Genomic DNA, 26,200 nt, shown 5'->3' on the forward strand with positions numbered 1-26,200 from the left:
CATGTCCCACCAGGTATCTTATCCTAAAGTAAGGAGAAATATGAATTTTTTAAATGTCTTGGCAAAAAAATTACCTGAATTGAAGGAAATAAATATATTTTAACTGTAGAAAATTTTGAAAATATAAATTATATAGAATAAAAATAGTCACATCACTCAGTTAACTACTGTCAATCTTTTAGTATATATACTTATAGCCTTTTTTGCATGTATCCAACACACACACACACACACACACACACACACACACACACACACACACTCTACAGGAGTTCAGATATATTGCTTTATAACCTGTGTTTTATACTTAAATATGTCAGAAATAATTTTGTTATTAAATATACCTTTTTCATATTATTTTAAAATGGACTATATAAAACTTATTGTGTGTGTATACCCTAATTTATTAACCAGTCTCTTATTGTTGCACAATTGTTTTAAAGTTTTCACTATTTTAAATAATGCTATGATACAAACGTGGCTTCCTTAGATTACATGCCTAGAAGTGGAATTGATGTATCATGGGGTATATATAATATATTCTGAAATTTTGATGTAGTTTCTCTTGGTGCTTATTAAATAGTAAGTAGTTGCTCAAATCTTGCAAAAGCAAAGATGCCCTTTTAGTTTCAGCCTGATTAATTTAGAAGAATTTATAGCTTATATACAGGTAAGTTTTAACCATATATAATTAGACAAAACAAATGGGTTTCCAAGGATTTTCCTTTTCCCTTTTAGGAAAATTATACTTTCATATACCATTGCGATTTTAATTTGGGCTTGGAAAAAAAAAGAAAATTACTATTACCTAGTTACGTGAGGACCCTTCAAGAGGTAGAGGGAGGGATCTTCCCTCCCTTCTAAGAAATTTTAAATTTTACTTTATAAAGTGGTAACTATCTTTCTTGCTATTCTTATGTTTGGATGTTGTCATATAATAGAGACCAATACTACCTTTAGACCAGGCAAGAGGGGCCCCTGCCTTGGTCTCCACTGTAGAGGGTCCTCCTCTAACTGTGTCCCTCCTCTTGCTTTACAGTCTGTGGGCCAGGGAGCTGTGGCCACCTGCATGTCATGCCCCAACTTCTTTTGATCATACTCTGCTAACATGACCTTGAAATTACCTGCCTAAAAGGTCCAAGATTGCTTCTAGGGCCTTTGTGAGGTTTCCCAGGTCCATCCTCCTGATGTATTAATAGAGCATGCCATTGTGGCACGAACACTTACTAGAGTTGGATGTGCAGGTTGGGGTTGCCTCTTGTATGTGAGGCAGACCTCTCAGGGTGCAGGGTAGGTATTGAAGAGGAAGAGGCACATCAATTTATACTCCTGGCCTTGGTCCTGCAAATAGTAGGGGTGGACCTGAAAAAGAATCTGTTACACAGTGATTTGTTATACAGATTACCACATGCTATTACAAGATGTAGGCAGAAAGAGCCTTCCAGGCAGAGAAAAAGTCACTTACATGCTGGACTCTGGAGGCGAGGAATTGTATAGCATATTTGATCCTGTAGCTTCAACATTTCATATATGAATAATGTTAAGAAATGAAGCTTCAAGCAGCAGATCGAGAATGAATCGAAAAAGGCTTTTTATGCAATGCAGGATTGTGGACTTTATCCTCAGGCCGATGGGAAGTCATTCTGGGGTATTGAGCAAAGATGACATAATGAGATCTTCCATTTAGAACTGGCTGTGGAGTGTAGTGGGTGTGGGCAAGAGCAGAAGCAAAGAGGCCTGTTAGGCTGATGGTGTTCATCTGGACAGCAGGAGATGAGATTGAGATAGGTCAGGAGCCATGAGGATGACCCTTGCCTACTATGTGGGACCGTACTGTGGACAAATTCACGTGGGTTAATGTCATGAAAATTATTTTGGAAAGCTTACAGAATTATGCAAATGTTGTTAATGTTTTTAATGACAATAGTAATGATCATATTATGGATAAAGGTTACATTCCAGCTAATCTAAATTCTAAGGTAAGCACGTGTGAAAATCAGCTGAAATGATGTGGGAAAGGATACCAGTGTAGGGTGTAACATCCGCTGAAGGCACCTTTGGGAGGGCAGGAAGATGGCTTTTCTAGTCTTTGGGGGCGGTGGTTCAAGCAGAAAGGACAGTGGTATTGAAGGTAGCTGGACTTGGGGTTTCAGTGTTGGGGATGTGTGCCCGAGGTGGATCTCATCTTTCATTACTTAGCTGTTTACATAGGTCCATTTATGTCCCTGAATCTATAACCTCCCTAGTTGATTTTTTTTTTCCAGAGGAAATAACTCTTCTCTTGTCATGAGGTGAAAGGGAAACTGAAAGGTTTACATTCTGTGAGCATAAGTTCTCTGAAAAGGAATTTGGAGGAAAGAGTTTGTTTATTCCAGTGAAGAGTTTGCAAACCAGGGAGATGCAGCCTTTAATGAAAAGGAAGTTGAATTCCTGAGAACAAAGTAGGATTAGGGTTTTACAGCAAAACTCACTGCACGGGTTCCCCATCAGGTTCATTTGTGCAAATGAAGGATTGACACTCTCTTGTTTCTGATTGGGTGGTGCAGCTGAGTTCTGATGAGCGATACAACCAAGCCCTGATTGGCTGGGCAGAGGAGCTTTGATTGGTTGGTTCCAAGCCTCAAATCAGAAGTCTCTGTCAGGTGTTTGTTTCCAATGGCCTTGTTGGGTGGTGGTTTCTAGCCATGGTTTATCTCGGCACTGACGATAAAAAATGGTTTGGCTTGATTGTAGAAAGGGAGGTCGTCTAACACTTTTACATCTTTCTGAGAACACAGAATGCGTGACTGCTTCTTCACGCAGCCGTGGTTGCCTGGTTCTTTTTAAACTTTGACCACCTCAGATAGCCACAGGGAGTCCATTTTGTCTGTCAGCTGGGGGCATACTTTAACAATTCTCAAACAGATTTTCAACCAGTCTTTCTGTTTTTAGATAGATTTTTTTTTTCACCTCTGATTTCTGAGGTTTTTCTGCAGCTCAAATCACCATCTCTGTTATCCTTGGCTTTCAGCTTTTGTGGCCTTGATAAGTCAATTAGAGCTCACCTATGCTTTTCATCTTCCAGAAATAATTGTTGCCACCTGCATCTATTGCCGTTTTCACTTCTTTTTGGTATTTTTAATCCTTTACTCTCTGCTCTCTTTAGAAACTCCATCCTTTTGCAGGTTGGCGAGGAGCAGAGATAAACATATATTTAATTCAATAAGTTTAAATGTAATTAGATAATAAAATGATGCATGTATTTAAAGACTGTCTTATACAATAACATATACTTTCAATCTGAGAAAACTGGTTTTAAAAATATTTTTCTCATTATCTTTGATGAGGGTTTTAGTTCATATTTCTAATATATTATCGTAGCTTGTCTAGCTGCAGGTTTCTTGAGAAAATAGAAATGTTTCTTTCATTTATTCGTAGGTAGGTGTGTTTTAGAATGTTCATTTTTTGAAAATTTCCTGAGAAGTATGTGATTACAGAACGTGGTTGGTTTCTCTTTACCAAGAACAGTGAAAATATGGAACATAGACCATAAGATGTGAAGCATAGCTTTTTCTTTCAAAGATTCAAAGGAACCTGAGGTTCAAAGAGTTAGTTGAGTCACTTAGTCTTAAATTTAGTAATGGCAGAGGTGAGGTTGGGATCTAGGTTTGTTGTTACCAGTTCATTACCTGTCCTTTTACAGGCAGGGATTGAGAGCCATAGAAAGAAAATAGTCTAAGCTGGATCTTTCTAAGAAAGAAACCTTATGTACTTTCATTAACACTAGAATGTAAGCCCCAGGAGAGCAGAGAATTGGATATTTTGTTCACTGCTATATCCCCAGAGTCTACACAGTGGCATGTGGGAGGTACTCAATAAACATAAAAAATTTCAAAAATGAATTGAGCACCTGTTTACAAAGATAGACATTGAACTCAGGTTTAAAATATGAACTTTTTCCAAAATAATTTCTAAAAAGAAATACAGTGGCCACAGTGAAAAGGATGTGTCACAAATAGATCAGATACATATTACTTAGCAGGTTTCCATGGTAGCATCATGTTCCTTTTATAAAAGAAAAACTTGAATATAAATATTGCTGCACAGTTCTGTGCTCATGTACTTAATAATGTAGGCTAAAGAAGCTCATATAAGTTGCATGTATTTCTGCATTAAGTATTCTTCTGCTTTTGGCCTTTCCACATAGTATAATGAGGCGTGCACACTCATTGCAATTGGAATTAATATAATAGTGCCACTGCAATCTCGTGCTGTCTCCCTTTTTTCCTCTTGCCATTTCGCTCTCTCAAATAAGTGTGCCAAGTGCTTTGCTGAGCACTTAAATTCGGAAGCCTTTCTCCCAGAGGAGTTGCGGTCTCATCAAATACAAGGTTACGCTGTTTTCAACATTTCACATTAAAAAATTCAAAGGGAAGGAATTTTACTTGAACAAAATGAAATGAAGAAAATTAATTACATTTGCTTCTTTTTGTCCTTTCCATTTGTGTGTGTTCTAGGTACCAGCATTTTCTCTGCCTTGAAGATAGAGGCTTTCTACTGCCTCTGCTGCTTTTGATTCTTTACTAGAATTTGTGGTCATCTGCTGTGTCTTGATAATTAACTGCGGTCAACTCTTAACTGCCTACAGAAGATAGACAGGGAGCATCAGGGAGCTGATTTTCTCATTGGCAGTTTACTAATATGAGCAAATCTGAGTACAGAAGACCAGGAGACTACATTCAGTCACTCAGCTATTCATCCACCCTAGGCTGATGTATTTCACTGCACACCTTTAGGCATAGTTTCTTCAGGCTTGATCTTGCTGCTTACCACATCCTATCAAACTAGCTGTTTTCGAAGGAACTGGTAAGTGCTAAAATAGTTACAAATCCTCCTATATTTCAGGGTCTTCTCAAAGCCTTTTCTCACTGTTCCAGCTCACAGAGATTTCTTCTGACTTTGAAATCATAATAAAATAGGGTCACGTTTTGTATACTCTTACACACATACTCTACTGAATGCGATTCTAACATTTAAAGGTCCCTATTTTTCTAGAAAATCTGAGAGTTAAGGAATTTTATTGGAAATTTTGATGGGAGTTTTTACTTGGACACTGACTTGTGATGTCACTGTTCCACTTTGAGCCCTTACTCTTTATGCTTTCTTATAAAGTTTTGTGTGTGTGTTGTCTACTTCAACAAAATCATAAGCTTATTGAGTACAGGAACTATGTTTTACTTAAAATTTCTAGTTCAACCATTGTGGAAAACAGTGTGGTGATTCCTCAAGGATCTAGAACTAGAAATACCATTCGACCCAGCCATCCCATTACTGGGTATATACCCAAAGGATTATAAGTCATGCTGGTATAAAGACACATGCACACGTATGTTTATTGCGGCACTATTCACAATAGCAAAAACTTGGAATCAACCCAAATGTCCATCAGTGACAGACTGGATTAAGAAAATGTGGCACATAAACACGATGGAATACTATGCAGCCATAAAAAAGGATGAGTTCGTGTCCTTTGAGAGACATGGATGCCGCTGGAAACCATCATTCTCAGCAAACTATTGCAAGAACAGAAAACCAAATACCACATGTTCTCACTCATAGGTGGGAATTGAACAATGAGATCACTTGGACACAGGAAGGGGAACATCATACACCGGGTCCTATTGTGGGGAGGGGGTAGGGGGGAGGGATAGCATTAGGAGATATACCTAATGTAAATGATGAGTTAATGGGTGTAGCACACCAACATGGCACGTGTATACACATGTAACAAACCTGCACATTGTGCACATGTACCCTAGAACTTAATGTATAATAATAAAAAAAAAATTCTCCCATAGCCTTTAGGCCATTAGGCCATCATAATTATCTAATAATTAAGTGCTGGGAAATAAAGAATGATATAAATAAAAATGATATATTGCTATATGCATAAATCATATCTAATATGCAATATATGTTAATGTTAATATATAAAAAATATATGATCAATATGTCAACATATGTACATATTATTTTATTTGTGAGATTTATTTGAAAAATTATCTAGTCTATATTTTAACTGTAAGTATTGTTATCAGAACTGGGAGGTGATTCCCTGGTGTTTTCAGTAAGCACCATGTAGCTTTTGTAGTGTGGATGACTTTGGTGTTTGAGGGGGTACCATGACATCCAGTATTTACTTGGATGTATACTGAATTTTTGTGTTTTTGATGTAAGATAGCACAGTTTGAATTTTTGTTATTCAAGGATTCACATCTGTACTTTGATTTGTGCATGTGCATGTCAGTGTGTGCAAGTTCGTGTCTGTGTGGTGTGCCATGATTTATATGGAAGAGTAATTTTCCCTTAAGTGTTTTGTGATCAGGAGTAATTCCATGCTCTATTTCTTCTTGGAGTGTTTCCTGGTTTCCATATATTTACAATGCAAGGTTTATAGGGAATTGTACTGTTTGATTATTTGGGGCAGTGTCTCCACACCCCAGCATTCTGCGCTTTGCAGAATGTCTAAATAACTGCCATCCTTTGAGTTGGCATGGGCCCAGGCACTTCTTTCAGTTTGTAATTTGGAGAGTGTGGCTTGTGAGCTGATGTTCTGTTGTTTGGAGTGTGCTCTGACTCATATCAATGTGTTTGTTGATAAACTGTCAGAAGCCCTGAAGTGTAGGGAAAATTGTCAAGAATTTTCCGCTTGTCAAGAAAAACTGTGAAGCATGCTAAAATAGGTGGAAAAGATTACTGGATGTGCTTTTTAGTGCACCTTTCAGAATGATCAGTTTCTATGGCAGCCTGCACCTTTCATTGTCTTTGGATTATTTTAGAATGCTGTGTTGTAGGTAACTGATAGTAATACAAATAGTTTTTGTCCATAGAAATGAAAATGTATTTTATCCTTTGAAATGCAATTGATTATTACCCTCTGGATATTTACCAGTTTTGCATCTCCCAATAAATTCATTTCACCTTCCTAATTGCCTGTTTTGGTGTGTCCTTCGAATTCTCCTTTGAATTGGTGATAACATCTTACTGACTGACTTGCTAAATAATGACAACATTTTTGACATGTATTAATTTTCTATTTGTATGAGAAATAATCTACTTTTTCTTTTAAATTATCCTTTAATACCAGAAAATTTCCATTTCCAAGGGACCAGTTTTAAGTGCTCAATGTTTATTTGCATCTATGGTTAGAGTTTTGGGGTGTTACCTATAAATCTGAAAGCATATGTGCTGTACTTCTCTTTATTCAGTACCCTGAATGCCATTCAGAATATTTGGAAAATATACATTGTACCTTTAGCAATTTTACTGTACCACAGTGTTTGTTAGATCTTTCTGTGGATTTAAGGATTGACTTTAGAAGCAGATTTTTCTTTTATTTGTTACCAGCCCAAATGAAGTAGCCTATTAAATAATTTAAAATAAAACCCATTTGATTTGGGCTGCAATCTAAATCCCTGACCCCAAGGTCTGCCCTTTGCATGAAATAGGTTTGCATTTCAGTATTTTTAAATTATAAAGAAATAAATTAAAGCTTCCTGCTGAACTCCTAAGAGTTTGGTAACAATAGTAACAATAGCCTTTTAGAGTCCTTGAGTAATCTAGAGAAGGCAGATAGGATAAAGGAGTCTTAGGAAAATTAATTGGCACATGACATCCAACATTACAGCCAGAAAACGTAATACCTTTTCCGTGTTCTGATTGCTATTCTCTGACTGCTGTTCTCAACTGGCAGGCTGAATAACAGAGGCAGCGATGGAGGAAAGTTTTTTGGAGCTTACCTGTTTTATTCAGAGATCTTGCTTTATTTGAAATTCATACGACTTCACAGTATCATTATTTTGCTAGGATGATAAGAAATCACCTAAACTTAATATACAGGGGCCAGAATCTTCTCAGTGGAACATGGAAATAAGACAGACTTTTATTTTATTTTATTTTATTTTGTTTATTTTATTTATTTATTTATTTATTTATTTATTTATTTATTTATTTTTGAGACGGAGTCTCGCTCTGTCGCCCAAGCTGGAGTGCAGTGGCGCGATCCTGGCTCACTGCAAGCTCCGCCTCCTGGGTTCACGCCATTCTCCTGCCTCAGCCTCCCGAGTAGCTGGAACTACAGGCGCCCGCCACCGCGCCCGGCTCATTTTTTTTTGTATTTTTAGTAGAGACGGGGTTTCACCATGGTCTCGATCTCCTGACCTTGTGATCCGCCCGCCTCGGCCTCCCAAAGTGCTGGGATTACAGGCGTGAGCCACCGCACCCGGCCTCATTTTATTTTTGAGATAGAGTCTAGTTCTGTTGCCCAGACTGGAGTGCAGTGGTTCAATCTCGGCTCCCTGCAACCTCCGCCTCCAGCGTTCAAGGGATTCTCATGCCTTACCCTCCCGAGTAGCTGGGAAGCGCACACCACCACACCCGGCTAATTTTTGTACTTTTAGTAGAGACAGGATTTCACCATGTTGACTAGGCTGTTCTCAAACTCCTGACCTCAAGTGATCCGCCCACCTTGGCCTCCCAAAGTGCTGGGATTACAGGGTTGAGGCACAGCCCCTAGCCAAGACATGCATTCTAATACAAATAACAAGGAACAAGAGAAACAAGAAAGTCATTATGCAAATACATGGCAGGTCAAGGCTATTCTGCCATGGGAGGGTGTGGTAGGCTGAGTCAGACTCCTTCCTGCTGCCCCTGTCCTCCAAAAAATCCAAGTCCTAATCCCCAGAACCTGTAAATATTATTTTTACATGACAAAATAGGACTTTGAAGATTTAAAGTGAGAATCTTGAGAAAGTGAGTTTACTATGATGGGCCCTGAATGCTTTCACAAGAGGAGGAGAAGGCAATGGTACCGCAGAGGCAGAGACAGGAGTGATGAAGCCACAAGGGAGTAAGTGCAGGCAGCCACCAGAACCTGGAAGGGCCAAGGAGTGGATTCTCCCCTGGAGCTGCCTAAGAGAGTACGGCCTGGCGATACCTTGATCAGCCTTGTAATACAGCGTTTGAACTTCCAGCCTCCAGAACTGTGAGAGAATATATTTCTGTTGTTTTAAGTTGCTAAGTTTCTGCTAATTTATTACAGCTGTTATGGGAAACGAATACAGATTTTGGTACCTGGAAGGGAAGTGCTGTTGTAACAAACACCTACAAGTGGGAATGTGGCTTTAGAATTGGATAAACTGGGCAGAGGCTGGGAGAATTTTGAGGTGCATGCTAGTAAAGTCTAGATGGCCTTGAACAGATTGTTGGTAGAAATGTGGATTTTAGAGACTGCCCGTGAAGGCTCAGGAGGAAGTGAGAAGCAGAAAATGTCTGTATCATCTTAAAGAATATGTAAATTGTCATAAGCAAAATATTTTTAAAAATATTAAAAGTGATACTAGTGAGGGCCCAGAAAGAAAAGAGGAATGTCTCATAAATAAATAAATATTTATTCCAATATTTCCTCCAGGAAATTGGAGGAAAGGTGACCCTTTAATATAGCGGCAGAAAGCTTAGCAAAATTGTGGTCCTATGTTTTTGTGGAAAGCAAAACTTAGAAGATGAGCTTGGATATTTAGCTGAGCAGATTTCCAAGCAAAGTGCCGAAGGAATGGCGTGGGTTCTTCTCGTTGCTTATAGTAATTATGAGAGAAGCAACATGCACTGAGGGAAGAACTGTTAAACAAAAGGGAACCCAGACTTGATGATTTGGGAAATCTCAGCTTATCTAGATTTCAAAAAATGTTAAAATTAGGAGAGTCATTGTTAGCAAAGTGTGCTGTGCAGAGAAGGTCAAGGGCAATGGCCTTCTCATTCCTGATTTCTCCATGGTGATGTGGCTTGATGTTTCTATTCTCACTTGTCATTGACACAGTGAGGGAGGCAAAACTGTGGATGCAGCAGAATAGCCACATGCAGGATATTGAATTGAATAAGTAAGGTATTGAACTGAAAATAATTTGGGGTAGATTTGGAATTTTTCACATTCTTAAAATGCTCCAATAATATTTTGTTTGCGTTCCTCTCAGTTCAAATATCACTTATGTGTAATGTGCTCTGACCAAGGGAGATCATTGTGAGAATTTCAAAACAACTAAAGGCTGGAGAGAGGTGGGTTGGGGGTTGGTTTTAATTTGGCAGTTGTAATTAATGGTCAATTTTAATAGTCTGTAACTGATGGCAGCCTGCTGTGGTACATGTTTATTAAGCCTGGGAGAGCTACTTTAAAAACTTGTAGTCTTTTATTAGTATTTGATGATTAATTTTTACGCCTTCTGTTAGATTTTAAACAGAGTGAGAATTAGGTCAATGGAAATGGTTCTCTTGTTTCTTTCGTTGAAACACATGGGACAATGACAGTAGTCAAATTCCTAGTGTTATTCTGCTCTTTCTCCTACTCACATCTATCAGTTATTCAGAGCTTAAAAAGCCTGCAAGAGATAGGGAAGTGTACTGTAGCTTTTCTGGATGGATGAGGTGAAAGGATAATGGTCACAACCTGACAGCATTGACTGTCCTGTCCTGCATCATCTCCTCAGCACCTACTCTGTGTCTAGCAGCATACCTCTTTGATCAATAAGCTGCTTGGTGTGGGTGGGATGGGGGAGGATCAAGGAGAGGGTACAGCTTGGAAACAGGGGCTTGGGGTGATAGAGAAAGCACAGTTGCCCCGTTAGAATTGGCTCTAACAAAGGCTTGTTTTTGTGATTGTTTGCAGAAAGATTATCACTTTGAATATACGGAATGTGATAGCAGTGGCTCCAGGTGGAGAGTTGCCATTCCAAATTCTGCAGTGGACTGCTCTGGCCTGCCTGACCCAGTGAGAGGCAAAGAATGCAGTATGTTTTGTCTTTTTGACCATTTGTTTTCTTGATTAAACAATTACCTCTTCATATTAGCCCTAGGTGTTAATTATAATGAATGTAGGAGACCTTACAAAAGTGAGCATATGGCATTGATATCTAGCAGAATAAATGCAGCCTTTCTCATCACCAGATGCCCTTATATCTCAAGTCTGTAATGAGACAAAGGCAATATTAAAGAATATTATTATTATTTTAAAAAAATCTATTCTCTTATTTGAAACCATGGGAGGGCAGAGTGGCAGAGTTTCTTATTAATGGATTTGTTCTTATTTTAAAAATGTTTTTATAAAATTAAAAAATTATGTTGAAATACACATAACTTAAAGTTTACCATCATCACCATTTTTAAGTGTCTAGTTCAGGGGCATTAAATATATTCATACTGTTTACTATCATTACCACCATCCATCCACAGAACTCTGTCATCTTGCAATGGATTTTTTTTAGCCATAGAAATAACTTAATTTTTTTTTTTTAGTATAACCTACAGAGAGATTATAGAATTGCTGGATATCACATTCAACAGCTTGTCTTTTGGGAGTTAAACAGGTTTGAAGTACAACATTATAAATTAACAGAGAAATATGAAATACATGTAAATTTATTTTCATTTAAAACTTTACTTTTAAAAATCCTTTAATTTAGTGAGTTAGGGGTTCTTGCAGCAAAATAGTCGAGGGGGTGGACTAAAGTTCGAAGCTGGAAATAAAAGAGAGGGAATGTATTTGGGTTTTCCTGCAGTCTTCCAGGTAATATTCTTAAAAGCTCAGTTTTTCTGTTCCCAAATAAAAGATCAGGTAAGCAAATTGTTAAGTGTATAACTAATTTCTTCCTATTCATAGAGAGCATTCCTCTGTTACTAGCTGGAGGAGTTTTTAGCATAATTTGTAGATTTACTGATAAAAGGGAAACTGCAATAATCTTATGAGGAAAGTCAGGGAAAAATACCATTATTTCCTGGTGAATGATATTAATGAGTGAATTCAGGGAGAACCTGAGAGGCCCTCAAGTGGGCAGGTGAAGGCTTCAGTGTAGCAACAGTCTTAAAAGACAAGAGGGTCTGTATAGAAGAAGCTGCTACAAGACTGAGGTGTGTGAAACCACTAGTGCAGAGGGCAGATGAGCTCTCAGTGACAGAGCAATGTGGTTGAAAGGGAAACAGAGCCTGAATCATACCTATGTAATTAGCCCATTGTGAATTTGCTTCAGTCACTTGCCTAGAAAAATCTATATATCATTTACCTATGTTTACTTTTCATTTGTGGGCTAATTCCTTGGTTTCCTTGTAAACAGCCCTATTCAGGTGGACCGCCTAACCATTTTGAATGCCAACTTCATATCTAGGTGGTATGGTGGTCTTGGCTAGCGCTGGCTTTTGAGAACTGATCGTTAGCTGGAAATGGGCCACTGTGGAGTATTGTACCCATAAAAACTAGCGAACACTACAAATTGAGGGTCTCCCTTCCCTTGGGAGCTGGATTTTAAATACTTATCAGCATAGCACTGATTACATTTGTTGGCTAAGGGTCAACTCTGTTACAGAATTGATGCCTGCATAGGAATTAGTTTTAATTAAATGTTGCCAGAGACATTTTTGCTCATTATATACGGTAAGGTTCCACAGATAACATTTTGAATCTGACACTCTAGCAAGCACTTCTGTGAAAATTCTGACTACTAATCAGGTCACTATTAGTTATTACTTACCTTAAAAATGATTCTTGCTTTAAAAATGATAATACTTTTGTGATAATACTTCAAAAATAATAATACTTTTGGCTGGTACATTTTTTATCTTTGTATTTTGTCTGAAATCTGAATTTCCATGTATTCCTATATAGTATACTTACATTTGATCTGGAATTTGTCAGTCTGGCCTTAGATCTGTGAACATTTGCTTGTGTTAAAGACAAATTGTTTTAAAACTCACAAGTAAGTTAATAGGCTTAAGCAACTTAGAAGCACAATTCATAACTTTAACTGTGTCACTTAAACTAGTCATTAGTGTTTGGCTGCTGAAGGCAGTATCATAGTAACTGGATATTTCTTCAGGAGCTTAGATTTTCTATTGCTAACAATAACTACCATTTCTCAAGTACTGATTATGTGCCAAACATTGTGCTTGGAGCTTTATGTCATTATCCCATTGTATCCTTACAACAGCCCTCTCAGATAACTAGGATCAGTGTTTCCATTTTATTAAAAAGGAAACTCAGACTTAAAGTGGTGAAGTAATTTACTTTATGTCATATAGCCAGACGTGGCAGGTCTAGGATTCAAAAACAGACATGTCTGATTCTAGAGCCTGTGTCTTACCCACTGAGTTTTTCACTCGCGTCCATGTGAAGAGACCACCAAACAGGCTTTGTGTGAGCAACATGGCTGTTTATTTCACCTGGGTGCAGGCGAGCTAAGTCCGAAAAGAGAGTCAGTGAAGGGAGATGGGGTGGGGCCATTTTATAGGATTTGGGTAGGTAAAGGAAAATTACAGTCAAAGGGGGTTGTTCTCTGGCAGGCAGGGGTGGGGGTCACAAGGTGCTCAGTGAGGGAGCTTTTGAGCCAGGAAGAGCCAGGAAAAGGAATTTCACAAGGTAATGTCATCAGTTAAGACAGGAACAGACCATTTTCACTTCTTTTGTGGTGGAATGTCATCAGTTAAGGCAGGAACTGGCCATCTGGATGTGTACCTACAGGTCACAGGGGATATGATGGCTTAACTTTGGCTCAGAGGCCTGACATTCCTGTCTTCTTATTTAGAAGAAGTCTTCTTATTTATTCTCTTAATAAGAGAAATAAAACAAAATAGTGTTGAAGTGTTGGGGCGGCGAAAATTTTTTGGGGGTGGTATGGAGAGATAATGGGCGATGTTTCTCAGGGCTGCTTCAACAGGGATTAGGGGTGGCAGGGGAACCCAGAGTGGGAAAGATTAAGCTGAAGGAAGATTTTGTGGTAAGAGGCAATATGGTGGGGTTTTTAGAAGGAGTATTTGTCATATGGAATGATTGGTGATGGCCTGGATGCGGCTTTGTATGAATTGAAAAACTAAGCAGAAGACACAGGTCTGAATAAGAGGAGAAAGACAGGTATTAAAGGACTGAGAATTGGGAGGACCTGGGACATCTAATTAGACAGTGTCTAAGGAGGTTCAGCATAGCCTTGCCAGCAAAGATTATTTATGTACTTTAAGAGGGAGTTAAGAGTGGTGGTTCGGGGATAGCACTAGGAGATATCAGCTGTGATGGCTTGGAGAAACAGTGTAAACTGGCAGTATAAACGAGCAGGGCATTTATGAGTCGTTGAGAACAGTGAATAGGAGTATGACGCCGGGCGCGGTGGCTCAAGCCTGTAATCCCAGCACTTTGGGAGGCTGAGACGGGCGGATCACGAGGTCAGGAGATCGAGACCATCCTGGCTAACACGGTGAAACCCCGTCTCTACTAAAAAATACAAAAAACTAGCCGGGCGCAGTGGCGGGCGCCTGTAGTCCCAACTACTCGGGAGGCTGAGGCAGGAGAATGGCGTGAACCCAGGAGGCGGAGCTTGCAGTGAGCTGAGATCCGGCCACTGCACTCCAGCCTGGGCGGCAGAGCGAGACTCCGTCTCAAAAAAAATAAAAAAATAAAATAAAAAAAAAAAGGAGTATGACTAGACAGAAGATGGTAGGGATGACATGTTTTTGGGGCACAGTCTAGGTTGGTCTGGTGTCTGGAATGAGACTGGGGCTTAATAAAAAGGAACGTCTATACAAGAGCTTAAATGGGCTGTACCCTGTTGCATTCTCAGGACAGGCCTGAATTCTGAGAAGGGCAAGTGGTAAAAGTATTGTCCAGTCCTTTTTAAGTTGGTGGTTGAGCTTGGTGAGGTGTGTTTTTAAAAGACCATTAGTCTGTTCTACCTTTCTTGAAGATTGAGGACCGTAAGGGGTATGAAGGTCTTACTGAATACCAAGAGCCTGAAAAACTGCTTGGGTGATTTGACTAGTAAAGGCCGGTCCGCTATCAGACTGTATAGAGTTGGGAAGGCCAAACTGAGGAATTATGTTTGACAGAAGGGAAGAAATTACCGTGGTGGCCTTCTCAGACCTTGTAGGAAAGCCCTCTACCTATCCAGTGAAAGTATCTACCCAGACTAAGAGGAATTTAATTTTTTGACTCTGGACATGTGAATAAAGTCAATTTGCCAGTCCTGGGCAGGGGCAAATCCCAGAGCTTGATGTGTAGGAAAGGGAGGGGCCCTGAACAATCCCTGAGGGGTAGTAGAATAGCAGATGGAACACTGTGAAGTGATTTCCTTGAGGATAGATTTCCATGATGGAAAGGAAATGAGAGAGGTTCTAAGAGACAGGCTAGCGGCTTGTAACCTACATGGGAGAGGTTTGAAATGACGACAGAATAGAATGGGCCTGTGAGGCTGGAAGAACCATTTGTCTTGTGTGGGAAGAGATTGATAGGTAGAAGTTTCAGCGGGGCAGTAGGTAGGAGTGACTAACGTGAAGGAGAAAAACTGGCCGTGAGGGACAGAATTTGGAATGCTAGCTGCTTGTCTAGCCACCTTATCAGAATAAGCGTTGCCTAGAGCAATGGGATCTGATGCCTTTTGATGGCCTTTGCAGTGAATGACCCCAGTTTCCTTTGGAAGTAAAGTGGCCTTGAACAGAGTTTTTATTAAAGAGGCATTAATGATGGAGGACCCTTGCTGATGAGGAAACCTCTTTCAGCCTATATAACAGCATGGCGGTGCAGAATATGGAAGGCATATTTAGAGTCAGCATAAATATTGACACGTAGTCCTTTTGTAAGAGGGAGGGCCTGAGTTAAGGCAACTAGTTCAGCTTGCTGAGAGGTAGTGGAGAGGGGCAGAGCCGTAGCCTCAATGACAGGTGTGGAAGATACTATAGCATAGCCAGCAAACAGGAAAGATGGAAATATGGGGAAATGGGGTGAATGTCAGGTGGATCAGAGAGAGACAGTCATGGGGGTCAGGTGTGGTATTTGGAATAATGTGGAAGGCTGGATTGAAGTCTGGGCCAGGAACAATGGTAATTGTGGGAGACTCAACAAAGAGTGAGTATAGCTGAAGGAGCCGGGGAGCGGAAAGTATATGCATCACATGGGAAGAAGAAAATAGATTTTGGAGGTTATGAGAACTGTAGAGAGTGAATTGAGCACAGTTTGTGATTTTTAGGGCCTCTAAAAATATTAAAGCAGCAGCAACCACTGCATGCAGACATGAAGGCTAGGCTAAAACAGTAAGGTCAAGTTGTTTGGACAGAAAGGCTACAGGGCATGATCCCAGCTCTGTGTAAGAATTCTGACCATACTAACTATGCCTAGGAAGGAAGGGAGTTGTTGTTTTGTAGAAGGGATTGGGGTTTGGAAGATTAGTTGGACACAATCAGCAGGGAGATCACATGTGTTTTTATAAGAATTATGCTGAGGCCAGGCGCGGTGGCTCAAGCCTGTAATCCCAGCACTTTGGGAGGCCGAGACGGGTGGATCACGAGGTCAGGAGATCGAGACCATCCTGGCTAACACGGTGAAACCCCGTCTCTACTAAAAAATACAAAAAACTAGCCGGGCGAGGTGGCGGGCGCCTGTAGTCCTAGCTGCTCGGGAGGCTGAGGCAGGAGAATGGCGTAAACCCAGGAGGCGGAGCTTGCAGTGAGCTGAGATCCGGCCACTGTACTCCAGCCCGGGCGACAGAGCAAGACTCTGTCTCAAAAAAACAAACAAACAAACAAAAATTATGCTGAGATAGGTAACAGATGAGGAAGAAATTTGGGCTTGACTGAAGTAATGGGGGCTGTCTGTGAAGCCTTGTGGCAGTACAGCCCAGGTAATTTGCTGAGCCTGATGGGTGTCAGGGTCAGTCCAAGTGAAAGTGAAGAGAGGCTGCGATGAAGGGTGCAAAGGAATAGTAAAGAAAGCATCTTTGAGATCCAGAACAGAATAATGGGTTGTGGAGGGAGGTATTGAGGATAGGAGAGTATATAGGTTTGGCACCACAGGGTGGACAGGCAAGACAATTTGGTTGATAAGGTGCAGATCCTGAACTAACCTGTAAGGCTTGTCTGGGTCTAGGACAGGTAAAATCAGGGAATTGTAAAGAGAGTTTATATGTTTTAGAAGCCCATGCTGTAGCAGGTGAGTGAAAACAGGCTTTAATCCTTTGAAAGCGTGCTGTGGGATGGGATATTGGCATTGAGCAGGGTAAGGGTGATTAGGTTTTAATGGGATGGTAATGGGAATGTGATCGGTTGCCAGGGAGGGAGTAGAGATGTCCTATACTTGTGGGTTAAGGTGGGGGGATACGAGAGGAAGATGAAAAGGAGGCTTTGGGTTGGGAGGAAGGGTGGCAATGAGATGTGGCTGTAGCCCAGGAATAGTCAGGGAAGCAGATAATTTGGTTAAAATGTCTCGGCCTAATAAGGGAACTGGGCAGGTAGGGATAACTAAAAAAGAGTGCATAAAAGAATGTTATCCAAGTTGGCACCAGAGTTGGGGAGTTTTAAGAGGTTTAGAAACTTGGACGTCAATACCCACAACAGTTATCGGGGCAAGGGAAACAGGCCCTTTGAAAAGAATGTAATGTGGAGTGGGTAGCCTCCGTATTGATTAAGAAGGGGACGGACTTACCCTCCACTGTGAGAGTTACCTAGAGCGTCTGTGATGGTCCTGAAGGCTTCTGAGGCGATGGGGCAGTGTCAGTCTTCAGCTGCTAAGCTGAGAAGATCTGGGAAGGAGTCAGAGAGCCTTGGGCTAGAGTTCCAGGGGCTCTGGGCGTGGCTGCTGGGCGAGTTGAACAGTCTAATTTTCTGTGGGGTCCCGCACAGATGGGAGACAGCTTAGGAGGAATCCCAGGCTGCGGACATTCCTTGGCCCAGTGGCCAGATTTCCGGCACTTGTAGCAAGCTCCTGGGGGAGGAGGTTCTGGAGGAACCCCTGGCAGCTGTGGTTCAGGAGTTTGGAGTTCTCGTGTGCTGGAGATGTGGCTGCGGTTTCTCTCACAGTGGAGGCAAGGAATTGCAACTCAGAAATATGTTGCTACTTGGCTGCCTCTACTGTGTTATTGTACACCTTGAAGGCGAGGTTAATTAAGTCCTGTTGTGGGGTATGAGGGCCAGAATTTAATTTTTGGAGCTTTATTTAATGTCAGGAGCAGATTGGATAATAAAATAAAATGCATATTGAGAATAAGACAGCCTTCTGACCTTTCAGGGTCTAGGGCTGTAAAGTGTCTCAGGGTTGCTGCTAAATGGGCCATGAACTGGGCTGGGTTTTTCATATTTGATGAAAAAGAGCCTAAATGCTAACTAATTTGGGAGAGGTTGAATAAAGTAAAAGGAGCATTAACCTCGGCTATGCCTTTAGCTCCAGCCACGTTTTTAAGAGGAAATTGCTGGGCAGGTGGCGGAGGGCTAGTCGTGGAACGAAACTGTAAGCCGGACTGGGTGTGAGGAGGGGAGGTGGTAAAAGGATTATAGGGTGGAGGAGCAGAGGCTGAGGAAGAATTGGGATGTAGCTCAGCCTGGTGAGGAGGGGAGAGGTCAGATGGGTCTGTAGAAAAGGAAGATTAGAAAGACTCAGCAACGGCGGGGCGCGGTGGCTCAAGCCTGTAATCCCAGCACTTTGGGAGGCCGAGATGGGGGGATCATAAGGTCAGGAGATCGAGACCATCCTGGCTAACCCGGTGAAACCCCGTCTCTACTAAAAAGTACAAAAAACTAGCCGGGCGAGGTGGCGGGCGCCTGTAGTCCCAGCTACTCGGGAGGTTGAGGCAGGAGAATGGCGTAAACGCGGGAGGCGGAGCTTGCAGTGCGCTGAGATCCGGCCACTGCACGCCAGCCTGGGCGACAGAGCGAGACTCCGTCTCAAAAAAAAAAAAAAAAAAAAGAAAGACTCAGCGACGCTTGGGGTTGGGACTGAGGGGACAGGCGGGAGGGAAAGAAGGAAGATTTGGGACAAGTTGCATTGGGAACAGAGACTAGGGAGGGATTGATGTGTAAAAGAATGCCTGGACGTTAGGTACCTCAGACTGTTTGTCCATTTTATGACAAGAATTATTTAGATCTTGTAGGATGGAAAAATTGAAAGTGCCATTTTCTGGCTATTTGGAACCACTGTCGAGTTTGTATTGGTGTCAAGCGGCATTGTAGAAGAAAATAAGGCGTTTAGGTTTTAGGTCAGGTGTGAGTTGAAAAGGTTTTAAGTTCTTGAGAACACAGGCTAAGGGAGAAGGAGGAATGGAGGGTGGAAGGTTACCCACAGTGAAGGAGGCAAGCCTAGAGAAAAGAGAGAGCAGAGACATGGAGAGAAGGAGTGGGGCGTGCTTGCCCCCCAGGAAAGTGGAGAAGGGGTAGAGACATGGAGATAAGGGGTTGGGGGGTTCTTGCCCTCCAGAAAAGTGGGAAAGGGGTAGAGACACGGAGATAAGCGGTTGGGGGGTTCTTGCCCCCTAGAAAAGCGGAGAAAGGGTAGAGATAGGGAGAGAAGGGGTTGGGGGGTTCTTGCCCCCCCAGAAAAGTGCTGGCCGCTCAGGGTGAAGGACCAAGGCAGGTGTCCCTGTGTGGTCAGACACCTCTGATATGTGGGTGAACAATCAGGCAAGTGTCCCCACGTGATTAAACACCAAGGGAAGACTGTCTTCCTGGTCCGTGACCAGCGCCAGAGTTTTGGGTCCAGGATAAAATGTGTCTCCGGTCTCTAGGAGAAAAGGAAAGGAACTGAAATTAAGAGAAGAGAGAGATTGAAGTGTGGCACCAAGATTGAAAGGAGAAAGAGGTTGAGGGATAGTGAGAGAGGTTAGAGAAGAGAGTAAAAAGAGGCTGCTTACCTGATTTAAAATTGGTGTGATGTTCCTTGGGCGAGTTGGTCTGAGGACCTGAGGTCGCAGGTGGATCTTTCTCATGGAGCAAAGAGCAGGAAGACAGGGGATTGATCTCCAAAGGGAGGTCCTCCGATCCAAGTCACGGCACCAAATTTCACTCGCGTCCGTGTGAAGAGACCACCAAACAGGCTTTGTATGAGCAACATGGCTGTTTATTTCACCTGGGTGCAGGTGGGCTGAGTCCAAAAAGAGAGTCAGAGAAGGGAGATAGGGGTGGGACTGTTTTGTAGGATTTGGGTAGGTAAAGGAAAATTACAGTCAAAGGGGGTTGTTCTCTGGTGGGTAGGGGTGGAGGTCACAAGGTGCTCAGTGGGGGAGCTTTTGAGCCAGGAAGAGCCAGGAAAAGGAATTTCACAAGGTAATGTCATCAGTTAAGGCAGGAACAGGCCATTTTCACTTCTTTTGTGGTGGAATGTCATCAGTTAAGGCAGGAACTGGCCATCTGGATGTGTACCTACAGGTCACAGGGGATATGATGGCTTAACTTTGGCTCAGAGGCCTGACAGGGTTAACTTGCCACTTGAAGATGGCAGCCTGGAGAAACTTCCAGGTCTGCATAAGGGTGACATAAAACTCAGTGGTGGACCCACCAATTGATTCATACAGAAAAAGAAAATTAAGTAGTGGAACACAGCAGCTTAAAGTAAGTGAAGAATATTTAGGAGAGTGATTGTGTGCAACATGATTTACACAGATCTTAATGTCTCAAAATAAAATGAAACCCAGAATTTGACCTTTGTGGGAATTGTTAAAAATTCTTTAAAATGTAATTGGGTATCTCTTTTCTTCTTTCTCAGGAAGAAGCAGTGGGGGAGGCCTTTCCTGAGGAAAGGGATTATAGGAATGTTTATGAAGCAGTTGTAAATTTTTTCAGAAAATTGATTGGCAAGCTATATTATACATTTGTTTTTTAACGATTACATAAGATCTGGCTGCAAGGCTCCTCTGAATGAAGTTAATGAGAAGTCAAGTATCAGTTTTTGTTGTTCCAGAACCCTGGGGTATATGTGACTCTGAAGCTTACAGGGCTCAGGAAATAGCATGAAGAGGCTTCTGGTTGTTAATTGACACTGATCCCCATTGTCCTTTTGTCCTCTCTGCTGTGGAGAACTCATCAGTTGCTCTGGCAGGCCACTGAGATGATCTCATCTCTCTCCTCTCTGCTAGCTCCAGGCTCAGCCATGGGAAACATTGGCACTTCTCTCAAGGCTGTGGTGCCAAGAGTTTAGCATCTGTGGGCATCATCCATCATTCAAGGTCTTGCAAGTAGCATGCCGTTTCTGAACCACAACACTCTTTGTTTTAATCTCAAACCAAAGGGATATAACCCCTGTTCCAATCCATCTCTTCTTCACTGTTGGGTCATTCTCCTCATTTATTCTTGAAGAACAATGGCTTCTAAAATCTTTCCTTGAACCTCTCAGGTTCATTGGATGTTCTTAGATCATCAGAGAGGATAGAGCGGTTTCCTGGGCTATGTTCTCTCTTTCTTTCTCATTTGGGACAAAGCCCTTTTGCTTCAAACCAAGCCTTAGAAATAAAGGTCTGATCTGGGATACAAGTAGGGAGAGAGTTCCTTTACATATTTTTCCGACAAGTCTGGAACTCTGAAGCGGAAATAAACATAATATATTTCTTCCTTTTATATTCTCACATTTATTTGGGGAGTCTATCTCTTCAATTGCTTATTCTTTAAAATATATCTGAGTCCATGATTTCAGGTACAACCTTAGTATACCATGTTCTTTTCCTATTTTTTCCATTGATTTGTTCTTCAGCTATATAACACATCACTTTCTAAATGAAGATGACTAAGATATCTTTAATTTCATTTGGTAGGAAAGCATCAGATCAGTCATAGTCTTAGGGACTTTGTTTAATCTTGTGCTTCAGTATTTAGAAAATGTGAATCAATAATTCATATGAAGTAATACATAAATATAAATGTATATAGAAGTGTATATATGTGTGTATAATGTGTTGTATATATGTGTGCATAGTTTATTTTTGTATTTCTCATACAGAGTATAGTAAATTAATGTGGCTTCAAACATGACTTTTACATATTTATGCATATAAATGTTTATAGTCTAGTATTTGAATAATTGGTTATAAACTTCTAATATTTAGTTGCTTTAGATAAAACAGTGCTATATGCAGACAAGTAAAAAAATCGAATACAGACTTTTTTTTCCTCAAATCTATTGGTATAACCCATATTTAATGGACCTTAAGAAATAAGCAGACTTACACTATCTGCACAAAATAGACTTTAAGTCAAAAACTGTCACAAGGAACAAGGAAGTTTGATTACATAATGATAAAAGGGTCAACTCAACATGAAGAGAGAATTAATTATTAATATATATGCACTCAACATCAGAGTATCTAAATATGTAAAGCAAGCATTGGCAGTTCTGAAGGGAAAAATAGACTGTAATACGATAACAGTAGGAGAATAAAATATCCCACTTACGATAATGGACAGATCATGTAGACAGAAAAATCAGTAAAGAAAGCAGGCCAGGTGCGGTGGTTCACACCTGTAATCCCAGTGCTTTGGGAGGCTGAGGTGGGTGGATCATGAGGTCAGGAGTTCCAGACCAGCCTGGCCAACATGGTAAAACCCTGTCTCGACTAAAAATACAAAAGATTAGCCAGATGTGGTGGCATGCACCTGTAGTCCCAGCTACTTGGGAGGCTGAGGCAGGAGAATTGCTTGAACCTGGGAGGCAGAGGTTGCAGTGAGCTGAGACTATGCCATTGTATTCCAGCCTGGGTGACAGAGTGAGACTCCATCGCAAAAACAAACAAACAAACAAAAACAAAACCAGCAGACTTAAACAGCTTTATAGACCAAATGAACCTAACAGGTATGCATAGAACATTCCACCTAAAACTAGCAGAATGCGTGTTCTTTTAAAACACATGAAACATTCTCCAGGATAAATCATATACTAGGTCACAAAATGATTCTTAACAAATTTAAGAAGACTGAAATCATTCCAAATATTTTTTTCTGACTACAGTGGAGTAAAACCAGAAATCAACAACAAAAGGAAAATGGGACAGTTGATAAATACATGAAAATTAAACCACACTCTTAAACAACCATTGGGTCAAAGAAAAAATCATAGGGAAATTAGAAAATATTTTGAGACAAATGAAAATGGAAACAAAAAAATACTGAAACTTATTTGATGCAGCAAAAGCAGTTTATAGCATAAGTACCTACATTAAGAAAAGACATATTTCAAGCAGCCTAACATTACAAGTCAAGGAACTAGCAAAAGAATAAACTGCTAAGCTAAAAACTGGCCTAAGGAGGGAAAAAGTAAAGATTAGAGCAAAATATAGCAAACTGAATTTAATAGCACATTAAAAGAATAATATGTCATGACCAAGTGGGATTTATCATTGGGATTCAAGAATGAGTTAACATATGCAGCTCAATCAATGTGATATACCACATAATTAGGATGAAAGACAAAAGTCACATGATCATCTCAATAGATGCAGAAAAAACATTTGACAAAATTCAGCACTCTTTTATGATACAAACTCTTAACATTAGACATAGAAGGAAATTACCTCAACACAGTAAAGGCCACATAGGACAAGCACATAGCTAATATTATACTCAGTTTTGAAAAATGGAAAGCTTTTTTTTCTAAGATCAGGCATAAGGCAAGGAGCCTGTTCACCTTCACCACTTCTATTCGACATAATACTGAAGGTCCTAGCCAAAGCAATTAGGCAAGAAAAAGAAATAAAATGCGTACACATCAGAAAGGAAGGAGCAAAATTATTTCTGTCTGCAGATCTTATGTGTAGAAAACCCTAGAGACTCCATACACATACACAAAAACCTGTTAGAACTAGTAAATAAAGTCAGCAAAGCTGTAAGATACAAAATAAATTTTAAACAGTTGCATTTCTGTACACTAATAATGAACTATCTGAAGAGAAATCAAGAAAACAATCCTATGTATAATAGCATCAAAAAAATGAAATACTTAAGAATAAACTTAAACAAGGAGGTGACAGACTTGTGCATTGAAAATGGTAAACGCTGATTAAAGAAAGCAGACTCAAATAAATGGAAAGTCATCCCATGCTCATAGATTGGAAAACTTAGTATTATTAAAATATTCTTACTACCCAAAGTCATCTGCAGATTTAATGCGATCTCTATTAAAATCTCAAGAATCTCTAGAAATATAAAAATAAATCCTAAACTCATATGGAATCACAAAAGATTCTGAATAGCCAAAGCAATTTTGAGCAAAAAGAACAAAGCTGCAAGCATCACACTTCCTGAGCCATGTATGTTAATTCTCTGAGGCTCTCTGAGGTGAATTCTGAAGGAAGAAGTTCTTTAACCTGATGCAAGCGACATTCCAGATGTTGGAAACAGGATGAAGGTGCCAAGTGGAGCAGCATCTGGTTTTCCTGGGTGCTCTGTGAGATCTGAATGGCTGGCACTCAGGGAGAATGTGGGAAGGGCCAGAGATTCTGGCAACTCAATTGGCCGACTCCTCTCTGTCCTACCAAGGACTCTGGACTTTGACCTGGAGACAGCCATTCACAGGTGGTTAAGGGGGTTAAATGAGGTGATAAATGTGATCTACAGTCCTGGAATCATAATTATATAATAATATAGCAACAGTAATAATAATAGCTGAAATAATAATAAAAAATAATAGCCAATCTTTACTTGCTATATGCCAGGTATAACTAAATGCTTTACCTGCATTCATTCAAATTCATTTAGTCATTACATCATCCTTGTAAAATAGATATTTTTATTACCTTGCCTTTCCCCCCCACTTTTTAAAAAGCAGTTAGGAAACTAAAACAATAGCTCAGAGTCAGACATTTAGGTCAAAGGGGGAACTGAGATTTGAAACCAGGAAGCCTAGAATTTGGGTCTATGTTCTTAATGTCTATGGGGACTGTCTCTTTGGAATACACTGCTAGTATATATTGAACAAGTGCTTATCCCCATCCTGGGGCATCTGCATGCCCCTAACATTTACCTCTTGATAGAAATGTGACACAAATTGATATGCTGGAGTGATAAATGAACTTTTAAAAAGATGACATCTAAAGGCTCAGATATGTTGTTTTATGGGTCATTTTTAATTGATTAATGTTCTCTTTATAGATTGTATTCTTATTTTTTAAGTATTTATAAAAATAAAATAATTTTTTAGAGATGAGTCTTGCTATGCTGCCCAGGCTGGAGTGCAGTGGCTATTCACAGGCACAATCATAATTTACTGTAGTCTCAAAATCTTGGGCTCAAGTGATCCTCCTGACTCAGCTTCCTGAGTAGCTAGGTACCAAACACCATACCTGGTAGTAGATTTTATTCTTAATTGTCTATATTTTTCAGAAAGATGAGAGAGTGACATTTAGAATTTAGGAGATGTTTGTTGCTATATCCTCATATATAATAAGTTGATTAGCCGGTGTTTTTTTTTTTTTTCCCCCCTGAACCTAGCATATTGTTTGGTACTTGATACACAGAATATCCTTTCATTGTTTAATCGGTATTAGGAAAAAAAATGACACTTTTTCCAACTATAGAATTTCTTCCTAGAGCAGAATAAACTCCTTATGGATAGAATATGTAATCCTTTCATGGCTCCTCAGAAAGCTGCAGGACACTGGAATGTTTATAGATTGAATAACTTTTGTGCCACCAAATTAGAGACTGACTTTAGTGTTTTATTTTTGTAGGTGAAACACAAAGGTCTAATCAGATTTGTAAAAATTTATTCTATACATAAAGGGACAAATTGATATACAAAATGCTGTCAAATATTTTGTCCTCAGAAGGCTTAGTTGGAATGTTGCTGCGTTGAGTTCCAAGTGTGCAAAGACAAAGTTAAACCTCCTCAGTAACACACAAGTGGTAGCTGAAAGGTTAGAATTAATCAGATTGGGAAATGAGATGAAAACAGTTGAGAAAAGCTGAAAATCAGACTTTAGGTCAATCGTATTGTTTGATGGGAGCTATGGTTGAGGGAACTTCTCTGAAAAAAGTGTTTTATGAGGAGATGAGAAAACTCAGCCCTCAAAACTGCGGAACCAAAGTCAGAGACTATCAAGAAGTAGAAGGTGACTGACACTTTCTAAGGATGAGGAAAAGTTTAGGATGATAAGAACCAAAGTGGTACGGCATAATTGGAACTTGAGAAAACTGATTTCACGGATGCATTGTTTTGCCCCCTTGGGTGACCTCATCACGTACTCTGAACATTTTTCTTCCCTTGACCTTCGCTGTTGTCATTTTTTCTGTAAGCCTTGTGTCATCCTGTGCCCAATGAACTGAGATTTGTCCCCTCCGCCATCAAACATTGACGTCAAGAAGCTGCAATAAAATACGTTTCTATTTTTTTCTTTCACAGATTGAAAATTCCTTAGTTAGCTTTTCTTATAAAAAGATAGGAGCTTTAAATCTA

At 40.3% G+C, this 26,200-nt stretch overlaps 1 protein-coding gene across 6 annotated transcripts in view; it reads left to right on the forward strand.

The window, feature by feature from the left end:
• The window catches only part of ELAPOR2 (endosome-lysosome associated apoptosis and autophagy regulator family member 2), a 209,953-nt gene that overhangs the window by 72,261 nt on the left and 111,492 nt on the right, over positions 1-26,200 (forward strand). For all 6 annotated transcript variants that reach the window (XM_077995045.1, XM_077995048.1, XM_077995047.1 and 3 more), the window contains 1 exon segment: positions 10,697-10,817. In XM_077995045.1, the coding sequence (XP_077851171.1) occupies positions 10,697-10,817 (121 nt within the window).

The sequence above is a fragment of the Macaca mulatta genome, chromosome 3, assembly GCF_049350105.2.
Source record: "Macaca mulatta isolate MMU2019108-1 chromosome 3, T2T-MMU8v2.0, whole genome shotgun sequence".
In the NCBI taxonomy this organism is placed as follows: Eukaryota; Metazoa; Chordata; class Mammalia; order Primates; family Cercopithecidae; genus Macaca; species Macaca mulatta.